Source organism: Enhydra lutris, unplaced genomic scaffold (assembly GCF_002288905.1).
Source record: "Enhydra lutris kenyoni isolate GAN:26980312 unplaced genomic scaffold, ASM228890v2 scaffoldscaffold33, whole genome shotgun sequence".
NCBI lineage: Eukaryota > Metazoa > Chordata > Mammalia > Carnivora > Mustelidae > Enhydra > Enhydra lutris.
In genome coordinates, this window is record NW_019154117.1 from 9,672,212 (window position 1) to 9,695,732 (window position 23,521).

Consider the following 23,521-nt stretch of genomic DNA (forward strand, 5'->3'; position numbering starts at 1 on the left):
GGTCCCGACACTGCCAGCGCCTCGGGGGATCCGGCTCCAGAGAGAGCTGGGCGGGAGCAAACTTTCTTGGAAGGTAGAGGCCAAACTCTGCCCGGGCGGCGCGGAGAGGGAGGACTGCCGGATCCGCGGGAGGGCGCAGGGCTGCGGAGGGGGCCGGGGCCGGGGCGCGAGGCGGAGCCCGGGCGCGTAGCCAAGCTGGTGGGGAGCAGGGGGGCCGGCGGGCTGCAGATTCCCTCCGGCTCCCGGGAGCCGCGGCAGGACCAGCCAGGAGGCGCCATGGAAGGGAGCCCCATCCCGGTGCTGACGGTGCCCACCGTGCCCTACGAGGACCAGCGGCCGGCCGGCGGCGGGGGGCTGCGGCGGCCTACCGGCCTCTTCGAGGGCCAGCGCAACTACCTGCCCAACTTCATCCAGAGCGTGCTGTCGTCCATCGACCTGCGCGACCGCCAGGGCTGCACCATGGTGGTGGGCAGCGACGGCAGGTACTTCAGCAGGACGGCCACCGAGATCGTGGTGCAGATGGCAGCGGCCAACGGGGTGAGTGACCTGCCCCCGCTGACCCTAACCTCTCACCGCTCCACCGCCACCACCCGCAGCCGCAGCCGCCGCCGCCCATGGTCCCCGCCCTGCCCCTCCTGCCTGCCGCCCCCCACCCCCGCATGCCCAACCCCCACCGCCACTGCCACCCCCACCCCGGCGTAGCGGCACCCCCAGGTCCTCTCCTTGAGGTCCTCGAAAGGCCTTCAGGGTTCCACTTGGAGGGAACCTGCCACATCGTCCTGAGCTCTTCCCGGCTCTCTGCCCATGGCCCGCACCTGCCCGCGTTCCTTTTGGGCCTCCTCTTACCCAGCCCTTTAAAACTACCGGTTCTCACCGGTTTACTACCCTGCCTTCCCCACCCCCACTTCTTTCCTAAGCTACCAACATAGTGGTCCCCCCACCACCGCCCCTTTCCTTCTTTTTTCTCCTGTACCCTATTTGCAGTCCTCTTCTTCCCACTCTAAGTTTTGGCTCTCCCAGATCTAACAGTAGTGTCTCAAACACAACACGTGTGTACACACACACACACACACACACACACACACACACACACTCCAGTGTCGATTCCTGGCATGTTTGGCAAGAGTGGACCCTAAAGACTTTTAGTGTAAGTGGTTCGTTAACCCAGTGGAATTACTTCACTATTCATCTGGTTTTTGCAGGGCTGGGGTGAAGATCAGTTCAGCGCCACACAGCCTCTCTGCCCTCAGTTCTGTGTGTGTCGTGGGGGGGAGCGGTATCTCTCAACAATCTGAAATTAGACTTGCTCTGCCTTTCTTAAAGCAATTCCTCACTACTCTGCGAAAGACTCTCTGGCAGTTGATAGCATTTTGTGCCTCTTCTCCCTTTCAGATTTCATCCTCATTTCCTCTCTCTTCTCCCACCACCTCTGCGGACTTTGGAGGTTTCTCCTCCTCCTTCTTTTCTGTCCTACAGCTAGAAACACCTTCTGGCATCATCCAGTATCCCCCTGTCCTCCTTCCCAAATCCCGCAGCCTCTGCGGACTTCTGCAAGAGGGACACCTCACTTCAGCCGTCTTTGTGGGAAATATTGTCTAAAAGAATCATTTGAGCCAGAACCCAACGCATAGCACATTTAAGTGGAATCCCTACCGATGTATAAATGAGTGTGAACATTTAAAAAAAGTGAAACTAAACAACTCTCTGGGGTATGGATTCCCTTTCTCCTTCCCAACCCCATCCCTTTAATTTTCTTTCCTCCTTTCTTTCTTTTTTTTAGTCTTTGGTGTTGCCCATGCTCCATGTTTGTGTACTCTGATTCCCCTCTTGCAGTGTTTTAGGGGTAGGGAAAGTATTTTTTTTTTTTTCCTAAATAAAATAACCCAAAAGCATTGGGAGAAAGCGCTGAGGGGTGGTATGGGTGGTAGAGCTGGGATTTCCAACCTCAGAAGACGATGTGGCTGGTGATACAGCACTACTATTTCTCTCTGGCTCCTTACTTGGGATTGATAAAAGTTGGCTTGAATCAGGGAGTTGGAGAGAGGTTGACAAATAGTCTTTTACTCTTGTCTGACAAAGCTTTTCCCATGGGGTGATGGAGGATAAGGAGCCTTGGGAGAGGTAGGGCAGCTCTCTGCGTACTCCTTCCTGGGCCAGTTTTTTTTTTTTAGGGAGGGAGAAAAACATCCACTTATTTATTGTGGGTGAGGATATTTTTGAAGCTACAGTTGTCGATTTGCACGGGCAAGGTATTGCTATGCTTTCTCGTTTCTTGGCACATGTTCCCATCAAGTCTCCTCAACTTCTTACTTCAATGCTTCTCTGATAACCACATCTTATTAAGTTTAAGATGGAGTTTATTTTAGGCAATAGGTAGCATATGTTAATAAATGGTTAAAACAGAGCCACACTTAACCTCGTGGTTGTTACAAGGGACAGAATGACAAGTTACAATCCACACAGAAGCACCATCTCCTAAATAATCTGAAAGTGTTATTTCCAAAATGGGTGGGTAGGAGTGAAGGGAATGGCCAACATTTATCAAAGGTTCAGGCAGCCAATTTAAACCAGTCTTCTCATTTTGTTCACCTTCTTGAGGGCTTTTGCTCGGGCAAATGAACAATCGGAAGGCTGGCTTCAGGAGAAAGGGGGTTCACCATGAGCAAAATTGGTCTTGAATGATGGCAAATTGATAGGAATGAAGACCCTTGGTTCCAAAAACTTTGCCTCCCTTGACTTCCCATGGGGTATTCATAAATGGGTTAGAAAAATAGTACAAAAATAGTATTTATTCTCTTTGAACTGACTTGAACCTGAGTGAGAGGGCTGCCTCTCTATATTTGAAAGATTTGGGGTTTGATAAAGTTAATTTTACTATGCAGTTTAATATAACCAACTGTAGTTGCTCTTTGATTATATAATTGCTAGAGGAGGACAGAAGTTTGGAATTTCCAAAGTGATGAACTGCCACTTATATCTTAATATATCATAGAGTTTGAAATAGATTCTCCGACATATAGCCGGTACAATTCGGGATAAAAATTTTTTTATTGTAAAATTCTGAATATTTCAAACTTTCAGAAAAGCAGAGAATAGATAAATGGCTTCCATATGCCCACACCCTAGGCTGTTATTATTTTTCCTATATCTGTTCCATCTTTTTTGAGGGCTAAAGTATTTTAAAGTATATTTTAAAAATGACGTTTTATCCCTAAATTCAGTATAGATCTCTAAAAACTAAGAACAATGTTCTTGATAGTTACAATATCATTATCATCCCAAACAAAATAAAAAAAGGATTTCTTCATTTATTACCCATTCTACATTCAGATTCCTCAATTATTCTGAAATGTCATTTATAGCTGTTTTTTCAAACTAGTTTTCTTCTAATCAAGGAACACACATTGCATTTGGTTATGTCTTAAGTCTTTTTTAACCTAGAAAATATCTCCCTCCTTATTTTTTTCTGTTAATGAAATTGACTTATTGAAGAGACAAGGTCGGTTGGTTGTCCTGTAGAATGCCTCCCTCGGTCCCACTTTCTGGAATTTTCTGATTTTTTTTTTATGTTGTCATTTAACTTTTCATGATATTCGTGTGTGTGTGTGTGTGTGTGTGTGTGTGTGTGTGTGTGTGTACTAGAATTGAGTTCTAAGGCTTAATTAGATTCACGCGCAACATTTTTTTTTTCTTTTTTTGGCAAGACTATTTCGTAGGTGATGGTGTATATTCATGTTGTATTGTGTTAGGAAACAATCTCTGGTTGACCAGATGTTCATGGTACTGAGATGACTATAGGGCTGTTGTGGTGATTGCCTCTGTCTTCCAGTACTTTCCCCCTTGGAACTGGCCAGTAGCCTGTGGGGTGAGGTTTGTACCATGTGAATATCCAGTTCCTGTCACCCTTTACTCAGTTGTTTTAGCTTCCATTAGTGATCCAGGCTTGAGTGGATTATTTCATTAGGGGTTTCAAAATGATTTTTAATTCTCTATCTATATGCTTCAGCTAGCATTTTTCTAAAAACTGGGCATTTCCCTCACTATTGGTCTATCCTGTAATAGAGTTCCTTCTGGAAAAGCAGAATTTATGTTTATTTCCCTCTCTTTTTAAATTACCAATTTTCAGTCAGTATTTGGCAAAATAGCCACTTCCACTCGTGACACACGCATTTGTTTGGCTTTTCTTTTGCTCTTTTGAGTTTCACTGTGAACTCTTGAATTTTTATATAATCAGTTTGAATGAATTTGTAAATTAGTGAGAAGATACTTTTATCTGTTTCTGTAATTTTTATGTGGCTGTGCGAACTTATCTAAAAAGTCCCCAGAAGTATTACAATTCTTTTTTAAAGATCCAGACTGTGTCATACCATATAAGAGCAAAGAAAAATATCTACTAAGTATGAGAGTAAACAGCATCATTTAAATGAATTGCAGAACTTAGTTTGTTACCAATGTAAACTTAGTTTGTAACTAAGTGATTTTTTTTAAAAAGATTTTATTTATTTGACAGAGATCACAAGTAAGCACAGAGGCAGGTGGTGGGGGGTGGGGGGCGTAGACTCCGATGCGGGGCTCCATCCTAGGACCCTGAGATCATGACCTGAGACGAAGGCAGAGGCTTTAACCCACTGAGCCACCCAGGTACCCCTGTAACTAAGTGGTTTTTAAAAATTATTTCTTTTTCTATCTGCTTTAGATACTTCTCAGGGGTTTAGATCCTCTAGGTATCAATTTATTTTAATCTCATAAAGATTTCAAGAGCTAAATGTAAGTAATGGCTACATTATGAATAAATGCCTTTGCCTTTTTCTGGGTGAATCCATCCGTGACTAAGGGCATCTCTTTCTTTCTCCTCTTTGTTCTAATCTTTTTTTTTTTTTTAGTCCTAAAGTACCTTTAATATTGGACAGATGGCAGCACTGTGCCTGAAGATCTTTCTGACTTTTTCTAAAGTTTTCTGTCTCTGGAGATGACACCATACACACACACACACACACACACACACACACACACACACGTGTATGTATATGTATGTGTGTATGTACATATACATACATACACATACATACATAGATATGTATATCTCATCACGGTCCAATAGAACTTTTAGAATGTTTTGAGATGATGGAAAGTTTCTGTAATCTACCCCAGCCACTAGCCACATGTGATTATCAAACAGTCGAAATGTACCAAATGTGACTGAAAAACTGAATCTTTTTATTTAATTTTAATTAATTAAAATTTAAGTTTAAGTAGCTGCAAGTGATTAGTAGCTACCATACTAGGTAGCACAGCTCTATAATTTAGCATTTTAAAATGTAAAAAAATTTTTTTATGGATCCCAGACTGTTACAAAAAAAGCAACTATAAATTAAATAAAGGTAGGTCACCAAACACTACAAATGCATTTTAGTAAACCCAAACCAGATTTCTTCATGTGATGATAACCACACTGTCTTCTGACCTTAGCCTGGGAGACAATGAGGTATGGTAGAAAAAGCTCAGTATCAGCAGCTGGAAGGCTCGCTTTCTTTTCCTAGCTCGGCCATACAAGTTGCAGGGCAAATGTTTTAGCCTCTTGAAATACCTAGAAACCACTTGTTTCCTCATCTATACATTGGGTGGGACAGCAGGGCTGAGTTATCCTGGGAATCAAATGAAAGCATTATGTAACATCCATAGCTTTAAGAAATGTAAGGGAATATTATTATGGTCAACTGGATATATCTCCTAAAATAGTGATTTGACTGCATGTATTGAGTAAAACAACTTATAGTTCTGTTGCAAGTTTTAGCCAAGAGAAAATCCATTTGTTGATTAGCCACACAGTATGCTGGCCATGTGATGATCAGCAATGGTAATAATAATATTAGCATACAGCTCAGCTTACAAGAACTTCTCAATGCCTTGTGAAATCTTTTAGAGGTGGAGGTTGAAGTACAATGGTGTGAAGAAGGCTGTGTCGGCGAGGGATGGGGTATGCCTTCCAGAGGGATGCTTGTGCCAGCCGTGTTTGATTCCAGTGTGCCATGCAGAGGTGATTGTTTCAAAGAATGGGAAAGCCTTGTCTTGACATTTATCAGAGCTATCTGGGGAACAAATTTTGATGTCCCAAAGAAAAGGAGCATAGATTTGGAAGGGAGGCAGAGTGGAATATGGCGGTGTGGAGGATGTAGGGAGGGAAGAAGAAGGAAGCAAGAGAGGGAAGCCTGTGTTTCAACAGATAAGGCTTCTTTCCTGGGATGACTCTGGAAGTCTGGGATTGGCTGGCTTCATGTCCTGTCTCTAGAAAGGAAAAAGAACTGGGTGGTGACTGCCCTATATTTTCGACTGAAGTTCACTATAGAATAGGTGAATGGAATGAGTTACTATGGCCCTGACATTAGGAAGGGCAGGTTTGTAATACACAAGAAAGCCCTAAAGAGCTTGCCATAACTTTCTTTCGCTTCCCTTCCCAAATCCCCATCCCTGAATTGTGGAAATGGGAAATCCACTATATGAGCAATAGCCCTTGGTTCCCTTGGTGCCCTTAGTTCCCCCTTTCTCCCTGTTCAGTCAGTCCATTCTTAAATCTGTTAGCTTCAAGTCATCATTCATTTTTTTTTTTTTTTTAATGGGGAAGGAAAAGGAATGGGAGAGGTTTTAAGAACAGCTGGGCCCTCCCAGTTGCTGGGGTGGGTTATTTTAAGCTTTGTTTAATGTGTCCAGAGACCCAGATGACATTTTTAACTAAGCTGTGTTATTAAATCTTGTGATAAAGCATAATGATGTTTATTGAAAAGACAGACACACATCACCAACATTATGTGTGAAACTTGCCCAAAGAATTTTCTGTAAAACATCTGTTCTTTTCTAGTCCTTCGTGAACTCTGAAGGTTTGATACTTTCTGGACAGATTTGAGGAATAGAAGTTGGAACCTAATTTTGAGGAAACTAAGCATAGGTATTGGCTTTGCTAAACTTAACCTTCATGTTTTGGGCCCTGGTCATCCTTCTGTTAGACAAGAGTAATGTAAACAAATACTGGGATAGGATTTGAACAGGGTTTTTTGAGAATAATAGGTGGGGTGGGGTGGGAAAAAGGGTCTGAAATTTCCAGGGATTTTTAAATTGAAGGTAGAAACTCAACATCCTTTGTTCGCCTACAGCTTTGACAGTTAATTGCAAACACTCAAGATTTGGCCAAGATGCCTTTAATGTTTATACTTGTGAAGCCAAAGGAAAAGCTTTAGGTCCTTTCCTCAGACTTGACTCTCATTAGTTATGGATATGAGACTTGTTAAAATCCACATTTTCTGGAGCTTTAAGTGTTTTTCATCTCCTACATTTTTAGTGATGGTCAAATTTTCGAGTTGATGCTTATATTTGTGTGAAGAGAAAATCTTCAGGAAATTTGAAGAAATTCTTCTTGGCATTGAGTCACAGAAATTTTTCTTTTCCACGTCTCTAGTTATAGCTGTTTTGTAATGTAATATTTAATGATTGCCTTTCTTTTTTCTCCTTTTATTAATAAGAGTTCTCTTTGGTAGCTAGGGGTATCTAGTTTTATATTTAAGGCTTTTTAATGGAAAGGGAAAAGAAGTTGAAATCAGAAGACCAGAGTTTATAACAAATGGTTAATATCTATATTCTATAAAAAGCTTTTCTAAATCAGTAAAAAATTCAAAAAATTCAAAAGAAATGTTGTCAGCTACAGCAACAAACATATGAAAAGGAGATCATCCTCATTAATAACAAAAAATATAAACAAAAACAATCTATCAATTTGAAAAAAATCGAAAGTACTCGGAGTTGGTGTGAACATTTGAAAATTGTCATGCTAATGGAAGTTAACTTGATAGAACATTTTGGCCAGGCAGTTCAGTTTAGCATTATGCACCAAAATCAGTGGAATACTTGTCCAGTAATCCACCAATCCATGAATCTAAGAATCTGTCCTGTAAATTTCTTAATACAAAGGTGGAAATGTCTATGTACAGGAATACTCGTCACAGCATTTTGCAAAAGAAAACCTTAGAAACAGTTTATATGCTCATTAGTAGAGAACAGTTACCTAATGTATGACACAAGCCCACCACTGAGGCATTAAAACCCATAAACAAAGAAGGTGGATCTATACGTACATGAAAAAGATACGAATGATAGTTTGTTCAGTGAAACAAAGCAAGTAGTAGATTAAGAATGTACTTCCAACTTCTATCCCTTGTCTGTACAGAAACTATAAAAAATCCAGAGTTCACGAAGGGCTCGAGGAGAACAGATGTTTTCTAGAAAATTCTTCGGGCAAGTTTCACATATAATATTGCTGATGTGAGTCTGTCTTTTCGTTTAACACCATTATGCTTTATCATAAGATTTAATAAAGCAGCTTAGTTAGAAATGTCGTCTGGGTCTCTGGCCACATGAAACAAATCTATAATGTAGGCATAGAAAATAGGGTTAGAAGAATATATTCCAGTTAACAGTGAATACATCTGGGATATATGGGCGTGTGTGGCGGGGAAGGAGAATCCTTTCTCTTTCTATGTCATATACTTCTTTTTATTAAATACTCATATACATGTATGGGTTGCTCTGATGATTAAACACACCAGGAAAAAATAATAAAAAAGGAGAAGGTCTGGATTTGAATGCCGATACTATCGTTTGCAACTTGCATGACTGCGGAAAAGTCACGTGACTTTCTGGGGTTGGTCTCCTCATTTATACAAATCGGGAAAGTAAAACCACTTGCCCCTACATCTTCCAGGTTCACTGGGAGGATTACTATCAATTATTTTATTTGTTCTCATAACACAATTATTACTAAACTCGTCTAAACTAAACTAAACTAAGCTCTGATTAAAATGAGAGGACCTGGGCGTGGTGCCCTGTAGTCTCAGTAGCTTTACTGTTCATGTGGCGATCCCGGCTGCTTTGGTAAGGCTTCCTCTTGACTTTGGCCTTTCTTCCCTGCTGGGGGCTAAGGCCTGGGTGCTGACTGCTGAAGTCACCATCCCGTCCCCGCTTCTAGTGTGTGTGCGTGCGTGTGCACGCGCGCGCGCGCGCGCGCACACACACACACATACTCCCGCACACCCACCTTGCCACGGTACAGGAGGCAGTAACAGCCGCTCTGCCACAGACTTTGACTCCAGGGACTTTTCTGCAGCGTCTGTGCATTATTTCCAAGCATGAATGAGCTGAGTCAGTGCCATGCTTTTCCATCTTAAACCTTTCTGAGGCTCCGGCTGCGTTCAGGCAAGACCCCCCCCCCCCCCCCCGCAGCAATCTGCTCATTTCAGGAGGACTCTCAAGCCTAACGGACGGGGACATGTGAGAGATTACTGAGAGGACAGACCCAGCAGAGGCTAGGGGACTCCACGCTAATCTGCTGAGTCGTCTGAGCGCCGACAGCTGCAGGCGCTGGAGGTGCGGTATTTGGTCAGGATGTTTGTCCGGGTGTCTGTTCCCGCAGCCTCGCCGAACGTCTGGTTCCCGGGCATGGCCTTTTTTTGGACAGGATCTCCCAGATGTAAAGTGTTGGATGCTAATATGGAACAGAACACAGAAGACCCGGCCCTGCGGTCATAAATAACAGTAAATTGTTCAATCTTGCTGAGCTGTAAATCTGTTATTGCCAGAGGTCTTCAGTTCACTGCAACACAGTTCGAGGTGTGGGGGCACTTAGCAAAGGGGCAGGAATTGTTTCCCAACCAGACGGAACCGGGTCTGATGTAATTTATTTAAAAAGCCATATAAATGTATTTTAATTGATTGTGACAATGACTCAGGAAAAAAACACATGGCTATAGAGACTAAGGTTTACTTTACAGGGGGGATATGCAGGCCACACACACACACACACACACACACACACAAACACACACACATACACATATTTATTGCAGTATGGATATATATATTAAGTATATATTCACACATATATATTCTATCTATAAAGATGTCAAAGATAGAGTTTTTTGTTTTATAGATGTAGCTTTGTTTATATATATTATATATATATACATAATATATATATATATATATATAATGATATAATTTTTTGTGTGTACCTATAAAGGTGCCAGATGGAAAGTGTTTTTACGCATTTAGAGAGTTTATTGAGTAGCATATGCGTGTGGGCATATGCGCAGGACACCCCCTTCCCCAGATATATATCTTCTTCCCTGGATGTCTTCAAGAGGAGAGTAGACCAGACGTCAGAAATGTTTGAAGATTACATAGAACCAAAGGAGTGGCTAAATATTCCTAGACGACCTATGTTTCTATGATAATTAGGAGAATTGGACTGGAATTGGATGGGCTGATAGTAAGAGATAAAAGTCGAAGAAATCCTACTGTTCTGGGCGGGAGTCTGTCTTGCAAGAGCAGCTCTGCGGTGAACTCACCAACACGGGAAAGTTACAGTCGGCATCGCGCATCCTAGCAAATAGTACAAGTCAGAGGCACAGAGAGGAAAATGAAATGATCCAGGTTGAGACAAGAGTACAGACGCGGTCTTGTCACTCCTTACCATGGACTTCAGCACCTTTTCAGGGAGCAGGCTTGGTGGTTAAAGAAGAAAGAAGACATTGTATTTATGTAGGCATGTTACAACTAATTTACACTTTCATTGTTGCCAAGCTACATGCAGTTTAATTTATTTCGTAGCCCCTGTTTAGTCCTCAAACATTTTTTAGTTTCATGTACAAAAACTTCAGGTAAAAGAACACTTTCTTAAAAAAACGTATTTTAAGGAGAGAGAGAGAGAGCGAGAGAGAGAGAGCACGCGTGCATGCGTGCAAATGCGAGAAGGAGAGGCAGAGGGGGAGGGAGAGAGATGCTCTCAAGCCCATGGCGCTGAGTGCAGAATCTGACATGGGGCTCGATCTCAAGACCCTGAGATCACAACCTGAGCCCAAACCAAGAGTTGGCTGTTCAACTGACTGAGCCTCCCAGGCACCCCAAAAGAGCACTTTTATATTGGTTAGTAAACGATGGTACATCGAAATAATGGAAAACCGTATGTTACACTAAGAATCCAATCGTGGAAGAATATTCAGTGACACAGAAACATAGATGCCAGGGAAGGGCTGGATATATTAAGTGAAAGATGTAGGTGATACAATAATCCCTTATGTAAAAATATGGAAATTTGTAAATTAGAGAGAGAAGCAGAGATACCAAGACAGAGAGGCTTTACATAGAAATGAGAACTGTGTTCATTTTTAGATTTAGAGATGACTCTTATTTTCCTCTTGCTCATGTGTACTTCTTAAATGTTCGAAAAGGGAATATATATATATGTTTATATATACATATATATATATGTATATATATACATATATATATATATTTGTAATTAGAAAACCACTATAGGTTAGCAAAACAACAACAGATTCATTCAATAACTATGAATTAAGGAATTCATACTTAAGAATTAAGCAATGACATGTGGAAGAGGAAGGAAGGCAAGGGAAGACCCTTGAGTCTTCGTTTGGTGCTGGACACTGACCTGGAGCTTGCTTACGTTACCTCCTCTTACCTTCCATCTTTTAGATTACAAAACTGAGACACAGAGGGATCTTGCCGCAAATCGCATAGCCAGTAGGAAGCCCATTGGATATAAAAATCTCATGGTATCTCAGGGCATACAGCTCTGTGTTCTTGACCCAGGTGGGTCTGGTGGTTCTTCTTCAGGTCTTCAGTTGGGTTGAGCACCTCATAAATTAGCAGCAGATAAGTCCTTTCTTACTTCATTGAGCCAAGTCCTATACCTCAAAGTAAAGATTTCAGTATTTTCCAAGTGCTGAATTACCTAATTTCTAGGAGGGACCCAAGTTCTAGTGTCACCACCCCCATTTTGCATCTGAGCAAAGCTGGATTGCCTGCTTCTCACTGAGATCTCCAGAGCTGCTGAGGGGGTTGAAGACTAGAACTTGGGCCAAACTTCTGGGCACTGGTGACTTTTCTGCATCTGTTCAGATGTTAGGGACCAAATGTGAAATCCACCTTGGTTTGATTCTAGTGGGCTCTCTCATCTCTACTTCCAGCCCCAAAGTGTGTGCATGAAGCCTTCCAGGGGACAGGAAGCTGAGGATGGGCTCAGCGGCTCCCATCTGGTCTCCATGTAACAAAGGATATAACCGCATCATTATCCATGTACAAATGGAGAAGTCCCTTGATGTTTGGATAACCACATCCATGTCCTGAGTTTGTTATTTCTTGAAATTCCACTTAGCCGTCTCCGGCTTACTCATGTGCAGCAGTGTACAAAGGTTGGCACACCCCTCTGACAGCTGGGGCCGAGAGACCAAAGCCCTGCCATCATGGTGGCTTGGCCTTGGCCTTGCTTCGTGGGTTTTGGTTTGTGTTTAACAGTGAAGACAGGAAACAGGCATCTTTGCGTCTGTGGCTCTCTGTGCACTTTGGAGATGGCTGTGGTGGTGGCTGTGTGGTCCGCACCACACTCTGGGAACCATCAAGGAAGCTTCTGTTTATTGCTCTCTTCGCTCTCTGATTCACTTTGGGAATGAGAGGCATATGGCACAGTGAGTGGAGGATATTGGGGAACGTTATGCTTACTTTTTCTTGTCTCCCTTTGGGACTCTTTTTAAAAAAATGGCTTGTGTAAAGCTCAAAGGAAATCATGGCAGGGGAGTCGTATTTAAGGGAGTTCACACAGGAAAACAATGTGTTTTGTTCCTTGGAGAAAATCGTTTGGAGTAAAAAATCTGCCTGTACTCTGAGACCCTACCCTGCGGGTTTCAACTGCCCATCGCTGCTCTCTAGTACTTTGAGCTAATTAGAAACTGAACTCATTGCTAAGTCTAATTTAGAAGAATAGTTTGTTAGTGTTCTGAAAAGAACAAGCCATGAGAAAGAAACTTATTACTTTTTTTAAAGATTTATTTATTTTGGGGAGGGGGAGGAGGAGAAGCAGAGGGAGAAAGAGAATCTCAAGCAGACTCCCCGCTGAGCACAGAACCCAATGCAGAGCTAGATCTCACCACCCTGAGATCATGATCTGAGCTGAAATCAAGAGTCAGATGCTTAACTGACTGAGCCACTAGGGTGCCTGAGAAAGAAAATTATTTTAAAAATGGGTTGTATATGGCACCTGGTGTAAAGAAATGGCAGGGCTGGGAGAAAGCTTTATGGGATAAAAGGTTCTCTTCTCAGGACGCTGGTCTGTGCCATGTGGAGGGGCGCACTGATTCCCTTGGCACCTGCTGTGTCCATCGGGGGTGGAGCAGTAATGACGCAGTCCAGGTGAGGTTCAAGAGTTGGTGAGTGGTTCCGACCTCCATCTAGGAGACTAGATACAGGGAGATGATTAAGTAATGGCACCCTGGGAAATGTGACTCATTGCACGCCAGCCCGTGCTACGTCCTCTCTTTATGGAGCCTCTGCAAGTGTTGCCTAGGTAGGAACAAACTCAAATTGAACGTGCCTCAGTAGGTCTGCGAGCGTCCCTGTGATAGTGTGCACGTGGCTACCTGTGGATCCTGGGATCTAGATGTGTGTACCACCTGTTGCCTGTGTACATGACACTGCACTAGGGGCCACCTTGAACCCCTTTGCAAATGGGAACGGAAGGACATGTTCCCCAGTAGCAGGTGAAGACCAGGCTGGTTTCCCCTTCCTCCAGCCAAAGCCAGACCGTATGGGAATGCGAGTGGTGATTCCCCCAGTGCCCCTCGTGGGAAGGTCAGGGATCCGCAGGATGCCTTGACTTGAACCCCCCACCCCACTCCACCATGCCCCGGGTTGCAGACTGGGTTTCACTCAGGAAAAAAAGTCAGTTGCCGCCTGCGCCAATGCCCTAAACAAAAGCAGTGTTAAGGTAGCGTCTGCTGTGATGGTGATGGTGGAGGGCAATATTTCTAGGACTTGTTTGGAAAGTGAAGTGGTAGCGTAAGGGATAACCTACTGTCTAAAAGTGAATTTTGTGGGTGCCTGGGTGGCTCAGTGGGTTAAAGCCTCTGCCGTCAGCTCAGGTCATGATCTCAGGGTCCTGAGATCGAGCCCCGCATTGGGCTCTCTGCTCAGCAGGGAGCCTGCTTCCCTCTCTCTCTCTCTCTCTCTGCCTGCCTCTCTGCCTACTTGTGATCTCTGTCTGTCAAATAAATAAATAAATAAAATCTTTAAAAAAAAAAAAGTGAATTTTGCGAGCACCTGGGGGGTGCAGTCAGTTAAGCAGTTAAATATCTGACTCTTGATTTCAGCTCAGGTCAGGATCTCGGGGTTGTGAGATCGAGCCCCGCGCCAGCATCTGCACTCAGCTGGGAGTCCGCTTCTCCCTCTCCCTCTGTCCTTCTCCCTGCTCATGCTCTCACTTTCTCAAATAAATAAATAAAATCTTTTTAAAAATTTAAAAAACCAAGTGTTCGAGGTGGGTGATGGTAACATGTCATGTTTAATTTCACAAAGGGTTTTTCTTTATGAAATCTCATCTTAAGATTCTCAGCTTTGCAGATGAAGACACGAAGCCTCAGAAAAGTGAAGTGATTTGCCCTCCTCTGGGGTGGAGGCAAGGCTCCCATCTAGATCTTTTAACTTCGAAATGGAGTGTTCTTTCTTTAAACAACAGGGTTTCCAAAGGTTATATTTCTTTTATCTGTTGCTAGAAGAAGGCCAGAAGTCTGAAATCCAGTAGGATCATGCTTCCTCTGAGGACTCTAAGGGTGAATCATTCCATGCCTCTTCTAGCTTCTGGTGTGGTGGCTGCCATATTCCTTGGCATTCCCTGGCTTGTGGCCACCTTACTCTGATCTCTGCCTCTGTCTTCACACTTCTTCTTCCGGGTGTATCTTCTCTTCTGTGTGTCCTCTTCAGTAAGAACAAAGCTCTTCCCCTTCCGTGAGGGAAGTGGTCCAACTGTAATCAACCTGCCACTGGGTGTTTAGCTGATCACCCTGGCAATGGTGCCATATTAGGGATTCAGTTTTGGTCTCTGTTGGGTGCCCAGTGGTGGCTGGAGCCAGGCTGGCCTTGGTGAGAGGAAAGTTATGGTGCTGAGTCCATGTACCACCTCCCTCCTTGCCACCGTGAGGGTTCCTCATGGAACTTAGTTCCCGAGTCCATTGGTCAGTGACAGGTGTGGCTACCCAGGAAGGAGGCTGATCCGACTCACACGAAGGAGGCTGATTCTACCCGCTTGATTCTTAAAATCATTGTCTGCTTAAGTCCCCTCTTAGTGAGCATTTCCAGGGGATACACATGTCTTTATGATTTTCTATGTCTGACTTTAGAAACTCCATCACTTGCTCTCATGCCTCTCCTCCAGCCCTTACCATGCCTCAGATGTCCCACAATTAGGTTTATACACAGTGTTCAGCGTTACCTCTTTTTCAGGTAATGTTGGGTTAATGAGCACATCTGCATAGGTGAAATTTCCAGGTAACTAGAATTTAGTCTTCTGTTAACCCTCCAATTATAACCAAAATGTTAAAGCTTGGTATTTTTTTTTCAAGTATATTTTCTCACATTAACCTTCTTAAACAGAATATGTATTATCTTTTCAAATAAGAAATAATTGAAATTTAGTTAAGTTGGTCTATAATCACGACTATTTGATAAATAAATTGTATATATTTATTTCTGTATTTTTTCCAAATTGTAGCCCCAAAGTGAATATAACTTTACATTGTGCTTTTTTTTTTAATACTTTATTTGTTTATTTGACAGAGATCACAAATAGTCAGAGAGGCAGCAGAGGGGTGGGGGGAGAAGGCTCCCTGCCGAGCAGAGAGCCCGATGTGGGGCTCGATCCCAGGACCCTGGGATCATGACCTGAGCTGAAGGCAGAGGTTTTAACCCACTGAGCCACCCAGGCACCCCCGCTTTTTGTACATTTTTTCCTGTATCTTCCTTCATTGTCCTCTTCAGTCAGTGACCTACTTCTAGCATTGCTGTAGTTGGGTCCAGGGTAATTTTGGTGTTGAGCTGGATACTAGAGCTTGCCTTCCCTTGTGGGCCACAGCAGTACTTCTCAAATTTTGATGGACAAATGAATTAACTGGAAGGGGGGGAGGGGATCTTGTTAAGGTACTTAACAGATTCTTCCTCAGTGGGTCTTGAGTGGACCTTGAGGTTTAGCCCTTCTACTAAGCTCATAGGGGATGCCCATGCTGCTGATCCTTAACAAGGAGACTTGATCACTAAGCTCGGATGAATGTTGAAATCACCTGTAGAGCTTTAAAGACCATGAAGCCTTAATTTTACCCCCAGAGATTCCAATACAATTAGTCCGAGATGCAGTCTGAGTATTGGTAATTTTAAGGCTTCATTAGGATTCTGAATTGTAACATCTGAGAACCACTAGATTGGATGACATTGGTCTTTATTTTAAGAGCAAGCATGCTGAGTCATACTCTGCAGGGTTATATGGCTTTCTTTTTTAAAGTCACTTTTGTAGCTCTAGAAAGACTGCCCGCACCCATGGATGACCTCCAGATCTCTGCTTAGCATGACTGGATAATTTTTCTATTGTCTCCAGCACATGTTGTCAGGGGCAGAAATAAAATTCTTGCCTCCATAAGAGTGGTTATTCAGAGGCAGTTCAATATACCCGCTGATGACGAGGCGATGGTAAGCCAGGTCCCTCCTGTATGGGCCTGTGCTGAGGAAGAGAGAGGAGGGAGGTGAAGCAGAGAAGCACTCCATTTCTTTTTTTTTATAATTTCTAGTATGTTCATGTGTAGAGTTTCTAAGCCAGTAACAAACTAAGAACTTCTTGCCTAGTACAAGCCAAGCCCTTGATCATCAAAAGCCGATGTTTCAAATTACTAAAAGTCAATGAGGCTGATCCAGTTTGGTAATTGACCTCTAGATGTGGGTGCCCCAGTGGTGGTGGAGATACCCTGCAGGAGAGACAATGCCAGAGCTCTCCTTCACCCCCAACCCAAAGCCCACTCAATTCCTCTTGCCAAGTGACTTACTATGTCTTAACAGAGCTTGGGACACTTTCCATTGAAATGCCTCTGATTCCATATAACTGGATTGATTTTTTTCTTTGGCTGATCTAGATTGGACGACTGATTATTGGGCAGAATGGCATCTTGTCAACACCTGCTGTTTCCTGCATTATCAGGAAGATCAAGGCAGCTGGTGGAATTATCTTAACAGCCAGCCATTGCCCTGGAGGACCAGGGGGAGAGTTTGGAGTGAAGTTCAATGTTGCCAATGGAGGTATGTGGCTTAGAATCTGCCTTAATCATCCCGATTTCTGTCCTATTATGTTGTCATAGTCTTATTTGTTAAAAAAGATGTATTTATTTATTTGAGACAGCATGTGTGAGAGAAGGGTGAGGGGCAGAGGGGGAAGGAGAGAGAGAATCTCAAGCAGACTCACAATGAGCACGGAGCCTGACGTGAGCCTCGACCTGACAACCCTGAGATAAAGACCTGGGCCAAAACCAAGAGTCAGATGCTTAACTGACTGTGCCACCTATGTATCTCAGCTATCATAGTCTTACAGTGACCCTTCGGTGGTAGACAAGCAGGGTGGAGGAGAAATTGCACAGAAAGTTCCAGTGAAGTGCTGTATTAGGTTTCTCCAGAGGACCAGAACAGTGGGCTATATAGAGATTTATTATGAGGAGTGGGCTGGGTTCTGGTTCAAGATGGTGATGTAGGAACATCCAGAACTCACCTCCTGTCATGGACACACTGCACCTACAGAAAGACGGACCACTTTCCTCTGAAAAAAAAAAAAAAAAAACCTAAAAACAAGCAGAGCAGCCCCTTTACACAAGGCAAATGAGAGGGAAACCATGTCAGAATGGGTGGGAGAAGTTGGGACACCACTTCACCATAAACCTCACTGCTGGCCAAATAGTCCACCATCTGGAGAGAATGCAGAATCCAGATTTTCTCTCTGAGGAAGGGAGGGCTCGTACTCTACATTGGGTACTCCATTTCTTAAGACTGCCACCTGAGAGATGAGCCCCCTACACATCTGTCTTGGAAGACCAACTGGCTCATGCCCTTGACCCTTGGGGCTGTGGCGAACTGAGGGACAGCTCTTAAAGGGTCTGCTCGCAGCCTCACCTGCCCCAGGGCCCAGAGAGGGGTTGGCTCACGTGATTATGGAGGCAGAAAAGTCCCGAGACCTCTAGACCCAGGAGAGCTGATGGTGGAGTTCTGGTCTGAGTCCAAAGGCCTGAGAAACAGCAGAACTGATGGTGTAAGTTCCAGTCCGAGTCCGGGTTCCAGGGCAGGAGAGGACCAGTGTCTCAGCCAGAAGCCAGGCAGAGAGAGTGAATTCTCCCTCACTTAGCCTCTTGTTCTGTCCAGGCTTTAGTGGGTTGGATAAGGCCACTACATTGGGGGAAGGCGCTTTCCTTTCCTCAGTCTACTGATTCAGATACTAATCTCATCCAGAAACAGGCCTGTAGACACATGGGAGTAAGGTTTAACCAAATATCTGGGCACCCTGTGGCCCAGGTGGAATGACATATAAAACGAACCACCACAGCCCTTGAGGTGACATGACAAGGAAGTGGCCTAATGAGATCTTGAACCCACTTGATCTCATGGATGCTTATCTGATATGGAAGGACTCTGAATTTTAAAGCTGGAAGAGACCCTCTAAGTCATTTAGTCCATTTCTGTCATTTTATAGATGAAGAAATAAATCCCCCAGAGGCTGTTATTGATTTGCTCAAATTCACATGGCTGCTCAAGGCTAGACAAATGATTTTTTAGCATAACCTGTAGACATCTTTCTTCCTTATAGTGTTGACTTTCTCTCCCTGAAATGCTTAGAATCATTTCACTATTTGTTCTATTTACAGAAATGTAGTTTAGAGGTCTTTGTGCAGTGGGATATGGGTATGGGGTGAATTAAAGAAATTTTTAAACATATATAAAGGTGAGAATAATAAATGGGTAGCTTGTGTCCATTACTTTGCTTTTCCATTTTGCACTTTTTTTCCCGTAAAGAATTTTAAGGTAAATTACAGCATGAAGACATTTTATACCTAAATATTTCAGAATACATCTCTTAAAAGAAAGACATATTCTAACATAACTACATTATCACTCACACCTAGCAAAAATAATACCAATTCTCAAATATTACCTAAAACCTAATCTATATTCAGCATTTTCCAGTTGCCTCCAAAATGTTATTTATAGCTGTTTTTTTTTAAAAAGAATTTATTTATTTATTTGAGAGACAGAGCGAGAGAGAGAGCATGAGAGGGGAAAAGGTCAGAGGGAGAAGCAGACTCCCAATGCAGGACTTGATCCCGGGACTCCGGGATCATGACCTGAGCTGAAGGCAGTGGCTTAACCAACTGAGCCACCCAGGCGCCCTATTTATAGCTGTTTTATTCAAACCAGGATTCATCCAAGAACTATGCATTACATTTGGTTGTTAAGTCTCTTAGTCTTAATATAGAACACTGAGTCTGCATTTCTGCAGGAGTAGGTAATTTTCACCAACAATAGTTACCTTTATGAATTATTTTTGGCCAGAATATTATTTTCTGCCTCCTTGAAGCCATTTTGGACATTATCCAAACAAATGAACTCCACTCACATCGAGTGTTTTAAAAAAAACACCTTTATGAAGTGTTGTATACTTCGAGAAGTTTCGTTTCATTAAAAAGCATACCGAGGGGCACCTGGGTGGCTCAGTGGGTTAAGCCTCTGCCTTCAGCTCAGGTCATGATCTCAGGGTCCTCGGATGAGCCCCGCATAGGGCTCTCTGCTCAGCAGGGAGCCTGCTTCCTCCTCTCTCTCTGCTTGCCTCTCTGCCTACTTGTGATCTCTGTCAAATAAATAAATAAAATCTTTAAAAAAAAAAAAAAGCATACCGAGGACCCACATCTAGTCTTGCAGCAGCCCTTGAGGATTTCAGGAAAAAACAGGCAAGATTCAGGTATTCTATATGCTGTTATCATGGGAAATTGAATGGGCTCAGAAAGTGGCAATTTGTAGAGAAATGTGATTTAAAAGTTGCCAACCTAGACAACGCTTACCAAAGTAAGTATTTGGAATTTATATTTGATTTCATATCTTACAAAAATATCTCAGTCATCTCTGTGATATCCTGTGAGGCATAAAGGGAGAAGATATTATTTAAATACCCATTTTGTAGACTAAAGTACAGGGGGAAATGAGACGTATTCAGCCGTAGATTTTGGCTTTTAACTGTATTGAAAGTCCCTTTCTTATGCTTAATTCTTTATATTTGCATGTCTTGGCATCATGAATGAAGCTAACATTCCTAATGGCATGGAAAGATTCAGTTGGTTTCTTCTTACTCAAAGAAGAATCAAATTTACCATAATTTCTTTCCTTGAAGAGACATTCATCTCTTTTCATTGTGTGTCGTATAGATACATTTTATGGAATGAATTAAAAGACTACGTGTCTTGGGGCACCTGGGTGGTTAGCTGGTCAGACGTCTAACTCTTGATCTGGGCTCAGCTGATGATCTCCGGATCCTGGAATCCAGCGGTGTTGAGCCCCTTATAGGGTCCCATGCTCAGTGGGGAGTCTGTTTCTCTCTCTCTCTCTCTTTCTTCCTCAGCCCCTCCCCGCACTCGTGCATGAGCTCTCTCTCTCTCTGATAAATGAATAAATCTTAAAAAAAAAAAAAAAAAAAGACTAAGTGTCTACGGAATTAGTAGGCACAGCCAGGGAACTAGGACACATCTGGAACTATGTTACTTTTAAAGTGCATTTAGAGGACAGGACCATTCTGAGGATGTTTTTAAGTAGAGGGGAAGATGGTAGAGGGGAAATGGGATCCATAATAAAGATACTGGATTTTTTGGAATCTTATAATGTGCTGGGCACCGTACTCAGAACTTTACATACCCGATCTCATTTAATCCTCATAACAACCCGATGAAATCACTGAGGAATTAAATGGTTTAAAAAGCTTGACCAGTGTCACAGAATTCTTAAGGTGTGGAGCTCAGTTAGAGCCTAGATTCTGGGAAGAGAGCAAAACTTCTGGATAAGATCGCAAGGATGGGGAAAGAAGCAATTCTGAGGGGTGCAGAATGAAAGTTTGGGGTAATAGTTGCTATACCTGTTCCAAAAAGAAAGTAAGAAGAAAGATTGTGTGGTGAGATAATGGGATAAGGAGAGGCAGGACTTGGGGACATATTCTATAAAAGGTACAATGGGAAATGTGTTGATGATTCATGCATGAGAAGTCGTAAAGGTAAGCAGCCTCATTCTTAGGGGGAGCCACTTGGTATAATTTTTGACTACCTCCAGCAATATGTGGGAGTCTGGAAATTGTAGCAGTGGGGACAGATGATGGTGATGTCCCAGGGTTGGGGAATGGCTTTGGAGGCATGGAGGAACGGTACTCGTTACAGGTGTCTGAGCTGGCATCGGACTATTAGGATTCAAAATCCAGCCTCTGTCTATTACCAGTGAAGGGGCCTTGGTTAAGGATCTCTTCCTCTTCAAATTTCAGTTTCCCCATTTGGCAATTGAGGATAATAATAACTCCTATTTCATCTGCTTTCTGTGCGTGTCGAATTCCATGTAAAGTGTGAAATGTGGTATATGTAAGTTTCAATAAATGTAGGCTCATGTTATTATGCTAACAAAGGTATGGCTCAGACAGTGGACCTTAGTTCAGGAAAGAGCAGGTTCAGCGGAGGTGTGGAGGAGGGTAGCTGGCAGATAAGGAATTCAATGGGCAGAAGACACTCAAATTTGATATTTTTGAAAAGATTTCAAGAGGCAATAATATTTAAGATATGACTTTACCAGCCACTGACTAAAATGAGGAGGAAAACTCATTAGAGCAGAAGAGTCAAGGAACTGGGAAGCAGTTGGTAGATGCAGAGGTTGATGACGAGCTTGTGAGGTTAACCACATGGGTGGTCGAGTGGCATCACAGAAAAGGAACATGCTAGAAGTTGTTTTACTTTTGGAAGCCAGTGTGCTTTGTCATCAAATCAGGTTTTTTAAAAGTGAGGGACACAGTCAAAGAATACAGTGGCACCTAAGGGAGCAGGGAGATATTCATGCATTCTCCAACTGGACAAGCATAGAAAAGGCAAAGACAGAACAAGGCTATTTACTGTTTTACATTTTGTGAAAGGATAAAAAATGGTGTGGAGTAGAGGAGGAGGGCCATTTTTTTTTTTTTTCCTTTGCAGCCTTTGCTTTTCCTAAAGGACAAGGAAGTATGGTTAAAATCTAGTAGGCCTCTTTTCCATGCAGTAGAATGGGGACATTGCCCTTCCTTTATTTTTAAGACAGCTTTCTTGAGGTATAATTGATATACAAAAAAAATCTGCTCGTAGTTAATGTATACAGTTTGTTGTGTTTGGGTAGTATTCCTTTTTATGTATTCAATGAGCATTTATGGGGAGACAAAAACAGTGCTATGTTTTTGAAATATATTGTGAGTTGCCTAATAGAAATGTATTGTGAGTCAGGATTTTAAACTTTCTAGTAGCCACATAAAAAAGTAAAAAAAAGGTGAAATGAACAATGCATTTTTTTTTAAAGATTTTATTTATTTATTTGACAGAGATTACAAGTAGACAGAGAGGCAGGCAGAGAGAGAGGAGGAAGCAGGCTCCCTGCTGAGCAGAGAGCCCGATGTGGGGCTCAATCCCAGGATCATGGGATCATGACCCGAGCCAAAAGCAGAGGCTTTAACCCACTGAGTCACCCAGGCGCCCCATGAACAATGCATTTTTAAACCTCGTATACTGAAAATATTATTTCATCAAGTTACTATAAAAGTTAAATGTAACCGATTAACATTTTTTTCTATGAACTGTTCAAAATTTGATGTGTAGTTTACAGTTACAACACATATCAATTTCACTAGTCACATTTCAGGTGCTCAATAGCTGTATACCATTAGCGACTACTGTCCTGGACAGTGTAGCTTGAAGGATTGGGATAGAAAAGAAATTATTTCTTGATTTCCTTTTGGTTGAAAGTTACAGTCGAGTTGGCAAGTATATCTCATATAAAACCTATCTATTGTCTCTCATTGATATTTCAGATCTTGCACTGTACTCATTTGATTTCCAAACTTACTGCAAAAAATCTAAAGTGACTTGCAGCACAAAACAAAATTTAAAAAGAAGCTGAAAGGGGGACAACTTTTGATTTCATGTTCATTTAAAGTCTCTTGCAGCCTAATTGTCCTCTTGATCTTGTGAGGAAACACATCAAATATTTTTACTTAAACCTCATTTTAAAAACTTGGATGTCATTAGGGAGCCTGAGTCGGGGAAAGCATTTAACCCTGGCAAGCTCCTGCCTCAACAAGGCAGCCAACCTGGGAGTAGAACTCATATGTTCTTTCTCTAGGTGCACTTGGGAGGCTGCAGTTTGAATCTGGAATCCCTCATTTTTGTCAAGTGCATATCCTGTTGGTGTCTCATATCCTGAAAAAAGCTGATTACATAACTGGGTCTCCCCGGCAGGTGTGAACCTATTTTTAGGAAAGATGTATCATTGCTCAGAAATGGATTCAGATAAACAAACATATGGGTTATTAGCCTACATAGAACAGGTGAGGCTGACCAAATTT

At 42.7% G+C, this 23,521-nt stretch overlaps 1 protein-coding gene across 1 annotated transcript in view; it reads left to right on the top strand.

The window, feature by feature from the left end:
- Nucleotides 1-276: 276 nt before the first annotated feature.
- The window catches only part of LOC111153612 (phosphoglucomutase 5), a 231,052-nt gene continuing 207,807 nt past the window's right edge, over nucleotides 277-23,521 (top strand). The window contains exons 1-2 of the mRNA XM_022512745.1: nucleotides 277-537; nucleotides 17,013-17,175. Of these exons, the coding sequence (XP_022368453.1) occupies nucleotides 277-537; nucleotides 17,013-17,175 (424 nt within the window). The remainder of the gene's footprint in view (nucleotides 538-17,012; nucleotides 17,176-23,521) is intronic.